Source organism: Manduca sexta, unplaced genomic scaffold (assembly GCF_014839805.1).
Source record: "Manduca sexta isolate Smith_Timp_Sample1 unplaced genomic scaffold, JHU_Msex_v1.0 HiC_scaffold_1395, whole genome shotgun sequence".
Classification (NCBI taxonomy): domain Eukaryota; kingdom Metazoa; phylum Arthropoda; class Insecta; order Lepidoptera; family Sphingidae; genus Manduca; species Manduca sexta.
Genome location: NW_023592255.1, coordinates 28,124 through 44,829, shown reverse-complemented (window position 1 = coordinate 44,829; position 16,706 = coordinate 28,124). Strand labels below are relative to the sequence as shown.

The following is a 16,706-nucleotide window of genomic DNA, read 5'->3' as shown; positions in this document are numbered from 1 at the left end:
TATTAATTAGGCCAATACGGTACGTTGTTATGAAATGCGAGGTTTAAATAACAAGAAAACTTGCGAAATGATTTTATCTGTAACAAATCAGACTTCTGTAAACTGTGAAGTTTGCAGGACTTGCGGCGACTTGCACGTAAATAAAATTATTGCCGCTAATATAATCGCACCTTGAAGTTGGGCTTTTTGCTGCTGCAAACAAGTTAAACTTAGCTTTAGATATGGTTCGTATACCTGGCGGGGATTTCTTCTTCTGCGCCTGTTCCTCTTCCTCTGGAGTTTCCTTCTTCTTCTTCGTTCGCCGCGTCGATTGCAGCTGTCATTGTGTGTGAAGTCGGCACTGACATTTCTGTTATTCGACAGAAATATCAATAAAAAAATGGGACTTTTCATAAATCTATAAATTACGTTGTGTTAACAAGCTGTTCATGATGCTGGATAATGCCTTAAGAAAAACGCGACAGTTTGTCGATCGATAAGAACCACGACTACCCTTAAACAGGAGCAACGCCACTGGAACTTTCTTTTGCTTTTTTGAACCTCAACCTTCCCATTCAGGTCCTTGTTTTCATTCAGGTATTTTATTTTTTTTTCAGAACTTTGAATATGCTATTCAACGCGGGCATTGTAGAGATGATGTTATGGATCTGTACAATCATATAGGTCCTTTTGCTGATGATAAAATATATATATTTCGCCAGATACTAGCACATTACACAGGGTGTAGTGCCGCCATAGTGGCCCACGTAAGTGTTTCGCGTTCCGAGGTCAGCCTGTGTATTTCCGATCCCAACAAGCCCGCATAATTGTGTCAACTGCCAAGGAATAGTCATCTCTCGTCAGTCGATTGGACCCACTCCACTTACCATCAGGTGCAGTGCGGTCCCTTTGACGTGCACATATAAAAAAAAGACGTAGCACGCGGGCGAAAGCGCAAGCAACGTCCAGTATTACGTAAACTCTTACCCAAAGGCTCGTTCACCAATTCCAGTAACTCATCGACGGTTAGTTTTGCTGTGGCCTTCTTAAACTGCACCACTCGCTCCGGAAGAACTCCCCCCCAAAACGACAGGCCTTTGGGAGTTGTGTACAACTCCTAGGTTTGGAATTGTAATCTTGATTTATACATACACCATTTATATATAACATTTCGACTTAACGTGTGTTTAAATTAACACACCATGACTATATTTTTAATAGGATGCAGCATAATATGTTTGATTAAAGTAATAGTATGGTATATAGTTAATTAAAGCTGACATGGTCACAGTCCTCACACACTTAAAGAATGTTTTACATTATTATACTCGAAGTGACAGATATAAGATAAGATAAAGTTTATTAATAAAAAAAAAACATACAACATAAATGAAAAAAAAAATTAAAGTTTGCTAGAGTACTACTAAGTAGTTCTGAAATGTGTTATGTTCTGTGACTTTGTTGATGCGTGATCATTGCATTGTCATGACGACTGACATATGTTCATACGCAGACAGTACATACACGCGAAATTTAAAAGTGTACACCAGCTTTAAATAATCGACCTATAGTTATAATTTTATAAAAAACTTGTCCACTTACCTTCATATTCTTGTACAATGTATCCGCCTGGACCCTTATGAGATGGGCCTGCTTGCTGAACAGCAGCGCGGCGCTCTCGCTGAGGTCCCAGGAGGTGGTGTTGCCGACGTACGCGCGCATGCGCTTCACCGTCTCCAGGCACGTCGGGTGTTTGAGCAGCATCAACGGCTTTACTTCCAACTCTGTTGATACGTTATGTTTCGTCAGTTTCAATAAATATTTGGGACATGTAGATAAAACATTGGCGAAGGAGGAAAATTTTCAAGATAACCTGAGACAAAAAATATTTGGGACATGTATATAAAGCTGGCAAAGGGGGTAATTTTTCAAAAGGTAACCTGAGACAAAAAAAATGCCTTGGTCAACATATCGGGGCCAATTTAGCAGAAAACAAAAGCTAAGACAAACGTAAATAAACCTAAAAAGGAAGCCGGTAGGAAACGGGTGGTATGGACGCTTCGGCACTGATATTAATTTATTTATTTATTTTGAGAGTTTACAACAGAGAACACACATTGCATTATTTTCACATATAGCAGTATAACGGCAGAAGATAGCTGTGTTTCTCTACTTACAGTAAACTACAGCATGCATCATAACATGATATTAGTAAATTTTTAATTTTAAAGATTATTATTATTATAGCACGCAGCCGACTATAGAACAAATAGCTAAGCCATTTGCTCGTCGAAGGGCCTCAACATTCAAATACAGTATCAAAATGGTCTAACTTTCCCACTTACCCATCATCTCGGCCAACAGCTTCAGGCACAGCTCGGTGTCCGCCTTCTCTAAACACAGGCACGTTTTTATCTTTGCCTCCAATTCTATCAACTTCATCTCTGTTTTCAGGAACTGTACGCGGGATTTTTTCTCTTCTGCAATAACAAAAATATTCCATAAGTCTTCTGGCATTATGTGTGACAGTTTTTATTTTATACGAGCAAGCGAAAGTGACCTCACTGCACCTAATGGTAAGCTGAGTGAAGTCTAGATACTGTAGGATGATAAGAGATGATTATCCCTTGCCAGTCTACACAATTATGCCGGCCTATCAGAACCATATGTAGACAAGCTGATCCGGCGATGTACTAAGGGCTGTACGAACACCGCTCGCAGTCTTGTATCAGCAGTGACGAGTGAGGAAGACAGATACGGGGGAATAGGCAGGATACGTAGAGCACCGCTGAGCCAGTCGTGGTTTGGCTCTTACATGGACAACTCTGGCGGGTTTTTTTAGGTGTATGTTGATCGCTATATGGTCTGATGGAAATATCCCACCACCAATAGTTAACAAACACAAGCTAATTACCCGAGTATTATAAAACCAAATCATTGTATATGTTTACAGTAATAGTTAATGTTTTGTCTCACCATGTTGAGTAACATTTAACGTCAGAGGAAGCGAGACAAATTGTGTAGTTATAAATTCTTATCTATGCTGTTCGCTCTTATGCTTACATGTGCTTGGTTCTACACTAATGTCAATCGTTGTCACTTAAATTACTCTTTGTCATTGTTTTAGTTCACTTCGGGTCGAAGGTTTTATCAGGGTCCGTTCAAGTATTGCGTAATGCAATTTTTTCTTGTAAAACGTTACGATGCGATAGAGGGGCGGGAGGGGATTCTCGTACAAAGCATTATGTAACATTGTTTTTTTTATTTTAAAACAATAACAAAGGTATTTTAGCGTTTTTCCGGTATTTTGCGTAAAATAATTGTGAATATTCCAAAAAAAAATTCACTTTAGAGTTACATAACTTTTAGAGGGCAGGGGCGTACAGGAAAACGTTAAGGCGCGTTACATGCGGGGTGGGGAGGTCAAAAATCTTCAAAAATTGCGTTAAGTAATAATTGAACAGCCCCTTAAGTAATGATAATATTTTTACTCTCACCCACTAGATAGATATTGGCAAAATCACCAATGAAATGGTGGAGCCATTTTTAAAAGAAGAAATAGCTATAAAAGTTTATTCCTAGAAGATAGGTAAACAAGCTTCTTACCAGTCTCACGTTCCTTGTCTAACGTGGCTTTCTCTTCATCAGTCAAATTCAGATCCATGACGAGCTGGCCCAACACCGACTGTGCTGTGATTTGACCCTTTTCTGCAAGATGAAATTTGTAAATATTGTTTATATGTGCATTATGATTGTTACTGCCACATACTTTGCTTAAGGTCCACTATAATGTAAAAGTGTCCCTGTATACAGGGTTATTTTTACATTGCGTTACTAAATGAAAGCACATACTCGTCTTCCCTTTTGCTGACATTGTGCCAAAAATCATCCGTTAATAACGAATATTTTCACCAAAATCCTGGTTTTAGTTTTCAGATTTTTTTATCATTTTGTAATTTAATGAGAATATAGCGTGTGCGTGAGTGTATTTCTGAATGAAAGTATGATGTTACTACTGCAATGAATTCTTTTAAAGTAGAAAAGTGGCATTAGGGCGCGTAAAACTAAATTACTTTTTATTAATATTAATTTTGTTCGAAACTTACACTTTTTTGTTTTACAACTACGGCTCATGTGACTTGTTGTGAAGTGTTATTTTCAAGTAGATACATAAGCCTGTGGTTTCATTTAGTAAGGCGATGTCAAAATGAGCCCGTATAAATACTTACCCAACTGACTCTTGAGTGTGATGGCATTGGTGGCCGCTTGTTTGTCCCATTGCAGCCTCGTGGACTCGTTTTTAAAGCTGGCTGGTTTCGGTTGGAACAGCTTGATGCCCACGTACTGACCGTTCGGCAGATATGCTATCAAGATGTTGTCTTTCTCTGGATCTTCTGCAAGGGAAATCATGCTGTGTAGTGACCAAAAGAGACCTTATGTAGCTGGCGGAACGTGGTGAGAATAGTTCTGCCTACCCCCTATTTTATTAATTCAAACATAAAAGATTAAAATCAAACTATTTTATCGCGGTTTTTATATTAAAAATTTTTCACTACGTTTCGAAGACTTTGCAGCCTTCATGCTCACGGGGCGGACTGATAGATAATATAATAACATAAGAAATCATTATATAAGTTCATAATGTTTTTTATAATATGGTATTTCAGAAACCTTATTCTTACACTAAAAAGTCGTTATGCTTATGGCGCGCGCAAGGCAGTACCTTAATATGGTTTTTAATTTAAAATGTGTATGGTGTTATTTCTATTTTGGGCTATGGTATTATCAAACGTGTAGCTTATACGTCTCATTAAGCATTTGCATATAAAAAACTGAGTACATTTAAGACATACCTAACTATCTATATATTTTTTTTTACTGTTATACTGATACTTATCATGCACCTACTTAATTAAACAAGGAGAATTTATTTGAATTACTATTCTTCCGTGATTAATAATCACGGTTACTAATAAAATTTATTTTAGTCAAATAATGTGTATCCTTTTGAAAAAAGGTAAGTTATATATTTGTTTCATATATTACCTATGTTACAATACAGACCTATAGTCAAAATAGATTTACTGTGCTTTCAGAATTCTAGTCTGAGTTAAAAAATTGTATGTAACAATTTTGGAAGAAAAACAAAAACGTATCAAAAATCATTTATTCATATTAATCAAAATCTTATTTTCTTCGGGATACATTTGCAATATTCTCGCAATAGACTCCTTTTCCTCGTCAGTCACTTCATCAACTAATCCGCCATTTTTAATGTAATCAGAATATTTTTTATGATATCCTATATCTCCAAATTCCGTTGACATCACAACTGATTTAATATCATTATCAACTTTACAGTTCATAAAAAGATTTAAAAAATCATCGCCTTCCAGTATTATGTTAGTTGGCGCGATAAGACTGGTGGAATCTAGATTTTTGTAAGTTTTCAAAGACACCACAGAGTTTGAAGACAAAGTTCGATTTTGAGATAGATCGTTAACAATCGACGCTTCGGATGCATGCGATGTTAAAATTACATCATCATCGTTTAGTACATTCGAAGAACCCAATATTAAGCCATTGAAGGACTCGTTTTTCCTTTTTATCCGCTTTTGTTTAATGTGTTTTTTGAAAGGCGAAGCTGTTTTATCGCTTTTAGTTTCTTCAATCAGAGATGTGTTTTGAATCATGGGATATGATTGACTTAAGTTGTATCCAAAGTTATCTATTTGTGAGAATCTTTCCGTTATGCTGCTAAATTCCTGAGGAATGTCTGATTGAAGTAAAGATTTATTAATTGTATTTTCATTTGTAACATGTTGAGAGTTTTTGGTAGGTGGGACGAATTTCGCCTTTGATGCTGGCTTTTTACTTTGACAGTTGGACTTGCGTTTTTTAACGAAAGATGGAACTGTTTTTGATGTCGATTCGTTACGGCTTTGGGTTTCCGCGCTACAAGAATCATTATTCTTTTTTTGAGTTAATTTTTGATCTGAAAATAAAACGAACTGATCGTAATTTTGGACAATTTACAAAACAGAATTTGGAGTCCATATTGAATTGCGATAGAAACGAATTGTGTGAAATATTCACAATTTTATGAAGTTTATTTGAAACGGACTCTTTAATATACTAGTGAATAAATATTGAAGTAAACAAAAGATGTCCGATTATTGTGTCTATATCAACAGATATTATCTTATTAAATATTGGTATATTTGGTAGTTTGAGTATATTTGACCATTGATGTTATTTTCAAAATTTTCAACGCAGGAATCAAACCGCAATCTATCTTTTCCCAGCCAACCAATATCCCGCTTGGCAACTGACATGAGTAACAACCAGCTCAAAATATATCACTTAATATTTGTTTGTTGAAATAAGTTTTCAAAACGTTGTAATCTAAGAAATAAACATACCGTTGGAAACTCTCTCATCTTTATAATTATTTTCAATATAGTTTTCATATCTTTTCAAACTTGATACAGTTGCAAAATTGTCATCATATTGGCTAAATATATCTGCATTAAAACTCAACAAATTCGTTTCTGGCGCGAAATCGTCCATTTTTATAATTGACACGAAACAACAAATTAGCGTGAAGAACACATTTTCGCGGTCTATTAGCAATAATTTGAATTTAGAACACAATTTTGTTTTAAATTTATTTTTTTCATTTCGAAATGCCGAGCTGTTTAAAAACAAAATGTTTAAATAAATAATAATATTCAGCCAGTGTTTTATGTTTAAGAACCTTTTGCTTCATAATTCGTAATTATATTTTTTATGTTTTTCAACAGATATTTATAGTTATTCATATCGCAACAACTATACAATGTTACTCATCATTGCAAAAGTTTTTAATATAAATAATATAGCAATGTACAAAGAAATACAAAACTTCAATTACTCATTTCGTTCTTACAACATTTGAAAAAACTATTACTATAAATGAGTCATAAATGTCATTTAAGATGTAATTTGGTTCTCTGGTCTTCAAAACGGATGAAAATGTTAAAATCATCACTATTAATACACAACTCATTTCAGATCTTACCTGGTTTAAATGGTTCTTTCAAGTCTTCTAACTCGGACTAGAACAAAGAAATAATTTATATACAACAAACTTTTCGAAAGATCATTACATCAATTGTTAGCATCGATCAAATTGAAAATCTAAACGTTTTCATGACGCACGTAGCTTGCAAGGTGCATCTCGCAAACACCTTCAGTAGTGGAATTGTTAACATACATAAAGTCTGCAAATTTATTGCAAATAGTTGTAAATTTACGCGTAAGTATGACGTCATATTTACGTGCAAAAAAACACAATAGAAACACAGCTTCATATTAAAATTTTGTCTTGAACGCAATGGTAACGACCTGCTTGGAGAACTGTATATACGGCCTTACCTGTGAAACAGCGTTGAAATGTTTGACAGTCTTGTCCTTATCTTGCTTCTCTTTCACATTCTCCTTGTCCTTGTCTGACGCGGGCGAGGCGCCGCGCCGCTTCTTTGGCGCTGGAGAAGGCAGCGTTGTGTTGTCTTCCGTCTGTTCGTCTATATACCTGCATAAGCATTAAACCAGGGCATTATATATACCTATCCTGTACTCTATACCGCTCTGAATGATGGTGATCAGGTTTATTGTATACAGGGCCGATTTTCCAATCGTCAGGGAAAAGTTATTTTATAAATAAATTATAACTTGACAAAAAATCTAAAATATTTTGTGATGGGACCATTTCGAGAATCATTTTTATTATGAAAAAGGAATCACGGATATCGGCCAACAATTCTCAAAGTAAATAAATAAAAAAATACAAAAATACCAATTGAGAACGTCTTCTTTATTGGAAATTGGTTAATAAAAGTAAAACAAATTGACTTTATACACACAACTGTCATTATCATTGCGCTTGTGTTGTTCCTTATCCTATAAATAAATTTTATCTGACGTTTGAAAAATCAGCCGACACAAAAACATCGAGACATTTGAACAAACAAGACAAAAGTGACGTTTAAGCAATCAAGACAATCGAATAATGTCGAATTCGCCCATCGATATTTCATAATATAAATGAGCACCGGGCGAGAGCAGTCAACAAATAAGCCAGGCTCAAGCCAGCCCCCTCCCTCTCCCCACTAAAGGGTACATGCAAAAGTAAAAAAAAAAACAAGTTTATTTTACGCATTTGCCCACCCGAACCACGCTACGCCACTGTATACATGCATTACGTTTAATGCTTACCATCAAATGAATAATCTAGGAAAAGTCAAACCTTATTCATAGACTTTTTATCTAAGGAGAAACAGACTTAATATCACAGCAATGCTCCGTCCTTAGATAAAAAAAAACGTCTATGAATAAGGGGTAGTATTATATTTTTATATAATGTACGTCATAATCGCAAACATGGCTCAATCCTTCGAAGCCACATTTCGGCAAATGACATTAATCTATGGATCAATCATAACATGTAGACTTATTCTAAATGTCTATTGTAAAATAAATAGTAAATCCAATAATGAAACGTACTTCCTTTTGTCAGCGAATGAGAGCCTTTTGGTATGAGTAGCATGAAATTTGAATTAAAATGGACACAGATGAATGAAAATGATTCAATAAAAATAAAAATATTTTACGAATTTTATTACGGATACTAGCTTTTGCCCGCGGCTCCGCCCGCGTTATGAAGTTTTTCAGGCTAAAGTTTTCCGTTATAAAAGTAGTAGTTTCCGGGAGCCTATGTTCTTCCCAGGGTCTCAAACTGTCTCCATAACAAATTTCATCTTAATACGTTGGGTAGTTTTTGAGTTTAACACGTTCAGGCAGACAGATGCACTGGAGGTCTTTGTTTTATAATATATTTTTTAGAACTTTTTAAGAGGAACAATCCCGTCATACATCATTGTTGCATAACTCTAACCGTTTGCGCAGCGCACGCAACGGAAGCTCTCAAACTAATAAATTGTCCCCGTTTTTGCAACATGTTTCATTTCTGCTCCGCTCCTATTGGTCATAGCGTGATGATATACAGCCTATAGTACTCCACAAATAAAGGGCTATCCAACACAAAACGATTTTTTCAGTTCAAACTGGTAGTTCCTGAATTTAGCCATTACTGCTCCGCTCCTATTGGTTATAGCGTGATGATATATAACTTAGAGCACTCTACAAACAAAGGGCTATTCAACACAAAAAGATTTTTTCAGTTCGAATCGGTAGTTCCTGAGATTAGCCATTACTGCTCCGCTCCTATTAGATATAGCGTGATGATATATAGCAAATAGCACTCTACGAACAAAGGGCTATGCAACGCAAAAATATTTTTTCAGTTTGGACCGGTAGTTCCTGAGATTAGCCATTACTGCTCCGCTCCTATTGGGTATAGCGTGATGATATATAGCCTATAGCACTCCACGAACAAAGGGCTATCCAACGCAAAAGAATTTTTCAGTTCGGACCGGTAGTTCCTGAGATTAGGCATTACTGCTCCGCTCCTATTGGGTATAGCGTGATGATATATAGCCTATAGCACTCCACGAACATAGGGCTATTCAACGCAAAAAGAATTTTTCAGTTCGGACCGGTAGTTCCTGAGATTAGCGCGTTCAAACAAACAAACAAACAAACAAACAAACTCTTCAGCTTTATATAATAGTATCTATACTATTATATAAAGCTGAAGGGGTTGTTTGTTTGTTGGTTTGTTTGGTTGTTTGTTTGAACGCGCTAATCTCAGGAACAACCGGTCCAATCAGAAAAATACTTTTTGCGTTGGCTAGTACTTGGTTCGTGGAGTGCTATAGGCTGTATATCATCACGCGCTAATCAAAAAATCTTTTGCCTTGGATAGCCCTTTGTTCGTGGAGTGCTATAGGCTATATATCATCACGCTATACCCAATAGGAGCGGAGCAGTAATGACCTAATCTCAGGAACTACCGGTCCAAACTGAAAAATTATTTTTGCGTTGGATAGTACTTAGTTCGTGGAATGCTATAGGCTATATATCATCACGCTATACCCAATAGGAGCGGAGCAGTAATGGCTAATCTCAGGAACTACCGATTCGAACTGAAAAATTCTTTTTGTGTTGAATAGTTCTTTGTTTGTGGAGTGCTCAAAGTTATATATCATCACGCTATGACCAATAGGAGCGGAGCAGTAATGGCTAATCTCAGGAACTTACGGTTTCAACTGAAAAATTCGTTTTGTGTTGGATAGCCCTTTATTTGTGGACCGCTATAGGCTATATATCATCACGCTATGGCCAATAGGAGCGGAGAGTAATGGCTAATCTCAGGAACTACCGGTTTGAACTGAAAAAATCTTTTTGTGTTGGATAGCCCCTTTGTTCCTGGAGTGCTATAGGCTATATATCATCACGTTATGACTAATAGGAGCGGAGCAGTAATGAAACATGTTGCAAAAACGGGGAAAATTATTAGTTTTGAGAGCTTCCGTTGCCTGCGCTGCGTAAACGGTTAAAGTTATGCAACAATGATGTATGACGGGATTGTTCCACTTAAAAAGTTATAAAAAATATATTATAAAACAAAGTCCCCGCTGCATCTGTCTGCCTGAACGTGTTAAACTCAAATACTACCCAACGTATTAAAATGAACTTTGGTATGGAGACAGTTTGAGACCCTGGGAAGAACATAGGCTCCCGGGAAACTACTACTTTTATAACGGAAAACTTTAGCCTGGAAAACTTTATAACGCGGGCGGAGCCGCGGGCAAAAGCTAGTAGATTATAAATTTCTTCCGACGTTTCGAAAACTTTGCAGCCCTCGTGGTCGTGGGGCGGACTGTGTTGGTCATCCGAAAAGTCAGTCGCAATATCTACCTACATTTTACAATTATACAACTTTTTTCATTTTAGCTATTGGTGGTCCGATCTACGCAGAATGAGCTCACATAGTCCTGAACGTCGGGAGAAAATTAAACATAAAAGCCGCGATAAAATAGTTTTATTTTAATGTCTAACATTCGTGTTAACATAAGAAATCATTATTAAAACGATTCAATCTAAAATTAACCAATTTGCGATGGCACACTTTTATTTTTCGGCTGATTATTAACGACCCCGACTCCAATTTACGATCCGATCCCGTGTATAAACCAATAAAAAAGTATGACCCGACAGACGTTATCCCGTCTTCACTATGAATTTGCAGCGCGCATTCTGTCAATCGCTGACAGTTATTTCACACAATTGACAGTTATATACAGTTAGTATTTTCGTTAAGTTTTCTTAAATTTTCTAATTTTCCGCGAAATTTTTTGATTTTTTTTTTTCACAAGGACCTTCTCCTGAAGTATGTCAAATGAAACTTTGTTCTGATTGGTGGATTAATACGATAGATCGAAAAGCGATTGGGCTCGTTGTTTGAAAACGGCGGTTAATGGAAATATTTTAATAACCTTTAAGCTGGTGTTTTATAGAGTAGAAGCTGGGGCCTGATAGCAACTTGGGTGGTTGTTCTTTTAGACTTTATATTTAATTTGATTTTATTGATTGTTTAATAACTTAAGTCTCAAATTGTGGATTATATATTTTCGTTCAACTGTGTCCTAATGAATTAGATATTATAATAAAGTAATCTATGATAAATATCCACTTTTTAATAAATGATCTGGAAATCGAATCCAATACCCTGGGAGCTTACTTTGTAACTAAACCAAAGCAACATATACAAATTGATATATTACAATGAAGCTATTTTTAATCGATGAATGATTGAATAAATGAATGAATGAATAACAATATTAATGTGAACGCATTTTACCTCTTAGGTCGTATCTTTCTACCACTCCTGCTGACCAACTCCTCATCCTTCTTTTCTTCTTCGTCCTCTTTGGCTTCCTCCTTCTTGGCTTTCCCGCGCGGAGTCTTAGGTTCTTTGATCGGCTTGGCAGGTTCCTTAGCCGGCGTCTTAGCAGCTTCTACTTTGGATTTCCTTCCTTTTGGCTATAAAAGTAAGTTATAATTTACTGTCCTCGCCTTTTATTACATTGTATTAATGAATGTAGTATGGTGAACTGGGTGAACTGAAGCCTTATCCTCTGATAGTGTAAACTCGTAACACGACCGCATTACGTTATCTTCGTGAAGCATGGAATGATATTCTGTATGCAAAATTTGCTTTGTCTTAAACGCGACACGGTGCGTTACGTCTTATAACGCATCGTCAAAATAATGTGTGGCAAGAGAATAAGGTTCCTGCGCGTATATCGCTATGGGCAAGGAAGAACGTGTTTGTTCAAAAGGGTTGGGTGATGGCGCTATTCTCAAATTAACACACATCACTAGAGGTGCTACCAGGGCACCCACTTTTTGTTTGAGCAGAAAAACCCAAATATCACTGCCCGAACCAGAACCCAGAACCTCAGACCGCTTCCGTACCTCGCATGCAGTACAACTACGCCACCTAGACAGTCTCAAAGTAAATTTACGCATATTTTTCTTACGATTAGAATTTGATTTTTGAGCTAAGAACTTTTTTCTAGAGCCAAGTAACTTGCCACTGCGTTTAATGACGACAAATAAACAATTATTTATACAAATACATACAATTACCTTTCCCTCGTCAATAACGAGTGCACCAGTCTCGTCCGAATCCTCCACACCTGTCTCGTTCTGCGGTATGTTTGCTGCACTCTGTAACAATTTGTGTAATCGTTGTTTTTATGTCCAATATTAATTGTCTTTATTTATACAAGAGACTTTTTTAATTAATAATTAAATATTCTCGTGTAACTTGACTTATTAGAAGCGCAACTATCTTTACCTAAGTTCGTTAAATTTGTAAAAGCAATTTATAACATGAATTATTTTTGTATATCTATATAGTGGACCTCAGTGTCTTCATGACTATGTCAGTCATATTATGGAGAAACACAAGTGTTAAGTAAACCAATGCCATTTGTATAAGTACCTATAAACATATGATTTGCCCGCATTAGAAAGTTTTTCCCTGATAAGTTTCGCTTTGTATATTTCCACAGATAAAAACTTTTTATTTTAATCAAAAGCGCTTCAGTTTCTAACAGTATACATATAAGACCAGTATATGTGGAGATAAGTTAACAACATTCAGTACGACAGTACCTCGTCAGCGGCAGTGTCGTCGGCCGCCGTGGTGTCCGCCACTGTGTCGTCGGCGCTCTCGTTAGTTGTGTCGTTTGCCGCGTCGTTGACAACTTCAGCTGACTCCTGAAAGTAAATTCAATTTTCATCTCTACGGCTAAGATATTAAGACTATTTTTTACATTAGTGTAGTGCTTGCCGCAACGCATGGTAGCCAGTGTAACTACTGGACATAATAAGACTTATCATGTCTTCGGATGGCGAGCACAGTTGAATACCAAACAATAATTTGTAATTCAAGGTGTTAGATGGTGTTTCTACTATTTATGGTATCGTATCACTTACCATCAGGCGAAAAGCAAGCTCATCTCATCATACAAAGCAACAAAAAAAAAACTTTTTGGCTTTCTTTTGACTTGCTTTCGATATGAAAACTTGTTTTATTAATTTAACCCTACAAAATTCACTTTAACAGTAATACCGATATTAAGCTGTGATTGTATTGCAGACATCATTTTTAATTTACATATTTCAAGACATCTTAAATGTCATGTATAAGATGGGGGTACTTAAAAACAGTCAGTTGGATGTGCTCTTAAAAGGAAGTGTGCTGAGCCAGAACAATTACGGAATTTATGTGAATTCATAACATCTATATATATAAAAGAAAGTTGTGTTAGTTAAACTATTTATAACTCAAGAACGGCTGAACCGATTTGACTGAAAATTGGTAGAAAGGTAGCTTAAAACCAGGAGTCAGTCATAGGATACTTTTAACCTGTTCCCACGGGAATGGGACGTGACATAAAATGTGGTATAACAATACGAAATTTGGTATGGAGATAGTTTAAGACCCTGGCAAGATTATAGGCTACTATCCCGGGATAATAAGTATATAGCCTTTTATCCCGGAAAACTCCTTGACGCGGGCGAAGCCGCGAGCAAAAGCATAGTTAAATACGAAAAAAAAAACCTGTCCATGCAGGACTTACCTCAACAGGTACACCAATGACCTGCTCCAAAGGCACGTTGTTGGCGAAGTCGTATTCAATCTGCTTGACGCCGTCGTTAAAGTCGCGCCGCTTCACCGTTTTCGTGAGGAACTTTTCCTTGTTTTCCGCGTAGTCGAATATCATGTTCGGCGCTAGGTTCGCACTGAAAACAACCCGATTAAAGTTGTGTAACTGGTGTACTGTAGGCTTTATTGCTTGTATGTTAGAGTACACTTTGGCATGTAAGTTTACTAGGACTACTATTTAGAAAAAAAAAATTACATACTGTGTTATATGAAATGTTTTTTACTGAACTATTGGAGTTATTTAGTCCTTTGTGCAGTATATGTTGGATTGTATTACTAAGATGATTGCTTATTTTTTTTAACCAGAAGTGCAGTCAGCACATAAGTATCTGAATAAATTCAAAATTTTAAATCACGCTTATACTTTTGCATTACTACCAACATTTACTTATTTAAAAAATAAGGCATTGACTTCACTTCACACAAAGTTTCTTTTTTAATTAAGATGGCTGACTGCACATCTATTTTTTTTACCCTTTTGCCAAATGATCTAATTGTAGTGGTATAAAACATATTTGCAAGAAAATACTACGAGTTAGTCTGAATTATACAACCAAAACTTTTCATAAATACGGATTTGCATTCAACAATCAATACATGCTATGCCAGAAGCTTGATTAAGCATGGACACATTTTCTAATTACATTCCAAACTTATACAACTTTAATAAGGTTCAAAGTAGCATACTAGAGAGTAATCAAATGTCGGAATACAGTTGAAAAACATTATCTAGCTTACTAACAAGATAATACTAGTATATCATGCCAAGTGGCGAAGCTTGCCTTGAAAGGGCCCTATATCAAAATTGGTGTGAACTTTAAGGGTGCCCATTTAGATTAATGTACAGGCCAAGATGCCCCTCACGCTCAGTGACCCACATTATAAGTATGGTTGCAACTTTGCCCTTGAATACATATAAGATAAATGCTGTATGTAAATTGTTGAATGCCTGTCATCAGACTAGGTTTCTTCTTTATTACTGGTCTTAAATCGAAAAGGAAAAATGTGTTATAAAATATTTTCTAAGAGTATCCTAGATCTTATTCATTATTAGACCTTTTGAACATGAAAATTTTACTATAAAATATGATTTAACACTTACGTTTCCCCGGTCCCATAGAAATATACAAAATATTTTTTTCCATTGGGTCTTTGTACCTGTAAAACAGTTAAAATTGTCAATCATTCCGTTTTCTACACATGTACAAAAATTAATAATGAATAAAACAGTTTCTACTTTTATAATGATTTTGGATGTAGCTAATGTTACTTACAAACTAAAGATTACATATTGTTACTATACTAATTATGAAATAATTTATTTCTTTTAGTTTATCTATGTTTTGTTTATATTTACATTGGATATTATTAAAATAGTTTGTGTTAAACTTTATAAATTTGTTATCAATGCTTATCACAACAATATGCCGCAAAACTTTATTTGTTTTGAAATATACTTTGAATAGGATAAAGGTTAAAAATTATTGTTATCTTACATAACCTACACAAATAAGATATTGTCATTACTGATTTAGAAAACATTATTCGAGATCAGATTACAGAATGTTGATTATAACCTAGTGCACAAAATATGGTTTTAGAAGAGAGTATCTAACAATGCGTTGGGTGATAATACAAAATTCACTTCAAAATGTATACGCATACATTCAACAAATCCTGTAATCGGTAGTTATAAAAAAAATGCCATTTACACATTTGTTGCCAAGTCAACAATGAAAACTTTACAAATGTGTGTATTACAGCCACTATTTGCATAACGAGGCCTTGGAAATGTTTAAAGCGTCGCACCATTATGTCTTCCCGCGCTAAGCATCCTATCAGAATTAGTCCACAACAATTTCAAGATGTTATGCACTTTTAAGGTAGTATGTAAGTATAATTGGTACTTACTCTTGCGGGCCATGCCGGATATCCTTTTACTTTCGCAAATATAAAGTCGCCGGACTTATATTCCCTCACTTTCTTGCCCATTTTCAACATAAATACCGCTTTGGTGCTATTTGTCAATTTCTTCGAAGCACAACACGCGGCGTACTCTGTAATTTATAAATGTGTAACTGTTACTTATTACATGAGGGCAACCCACACATATAGCACAAATTAATCACAATTATTCATGAAACTCACAGAGACGCTAAGATAAGAAATAACCTACAAAAAAAATCTTACCGCGGCAACGAATTGACGGACGGAAGAGAAATAAACATGGCGTTTCAATTCGGGGCTACCAGCCTCTAAAAATCAACAAAAAATCGTCAGATAAGTTCATAACCGACTATTCTAAAAAAAAAAAATACTTTATTTATCACGTAGGCGAACAAAGTTGCACTTATGATACGTCAAAACAAAGAATAAGAATAATTACTATTTCTAAACAACTATTAAAATTACTTATATAACTATGGACATTATAATAGTTATTGTTTCAGGTTTCTAACCAACATTATAACAGATAAAAGCATTTTGACCAAATACAGCAGGGCCCTTTTACTTAATTTTATGACGCGACATGACAATCTTCTGG

The 16,706-nt window shown here is 35.7% G+C and overlaps 1 protein-coding gene and 1 long non-coding RNA gene across 6 annotated transcripts; both read right to left on the bottom strand.

Annotated features, from left to right (window-relative positions):
- Nucleotides 1-231: 231 nt before the first annotated feature.
- On the bottom strand, nucleotides 232-1,048 carry LOC119191360. The gene is made up of 2 exons (XR_005113432.1): nucleotides 967-1,048; nucleotides 232-349 (listed from the first exon to the last, which is right to left on the bottom strand). It is a non-coding gene; the product is annotated as an uncharacterized LOC119191360 (long non-coding RNA).
- A 449-nt stretch (nucleotides 1,049-1,497) lies between these two features.
- On the bottom strand, nucleotides 1,498-16,404 carry LOC119191359 (PC4 and SFRS1-interacting protein-like). Of its 5 annotated transcripts, none has more exons than XM_037445257.1 (13): nucleotides 16,352-16,404; nucleotides 16,073-16,218; nucleotides 15,264-15,319; nucleotides 14,076-14,238; nucleotides 13,105-13,209; nucleotides 12,568-12,654; nucleotides 11,783-11,964; nucleotides 7,396-7,552; nucleotides 7,040-7,076; nucleotides 4,209-4,373; nucleotides 3,586-3,687; nucleotides 2,325-2,459; nucleotides 1,498-1,763 (listed from the first exon to the last, which is right to left on the bottom strand). In XM_037445257.1, the coding sequence occupies exons 2-13, from the start codon at nucleotides 16,160-16,162 to the stop codon at nucleotides 1,513-1,515; spliced, it is 1,530 nt and encodes a 509-aa protein (XP_037301154.1). In that variant the 5' UTR covers nucleotides 16,163-16,218; nucleotides 16,352-16,404; the 3' UTR covers nucleotides 1,498-1,512. The 5 variants fall into 5 exon arrangements, with proteins under 5 accessions (XP_037301154.1, XP_037301158.1, XP_037301155.1 ...); XM_037445261.1 differs by having other exon boundaries at nucleotides 12,574-12,654; XM_037445258.1 differs by having other exon boundaries at nucleotides 16,310-16,394.
- Between the last annotated feature and the right edge of the window lie 302 nt (nucleotides 16,405-16,706).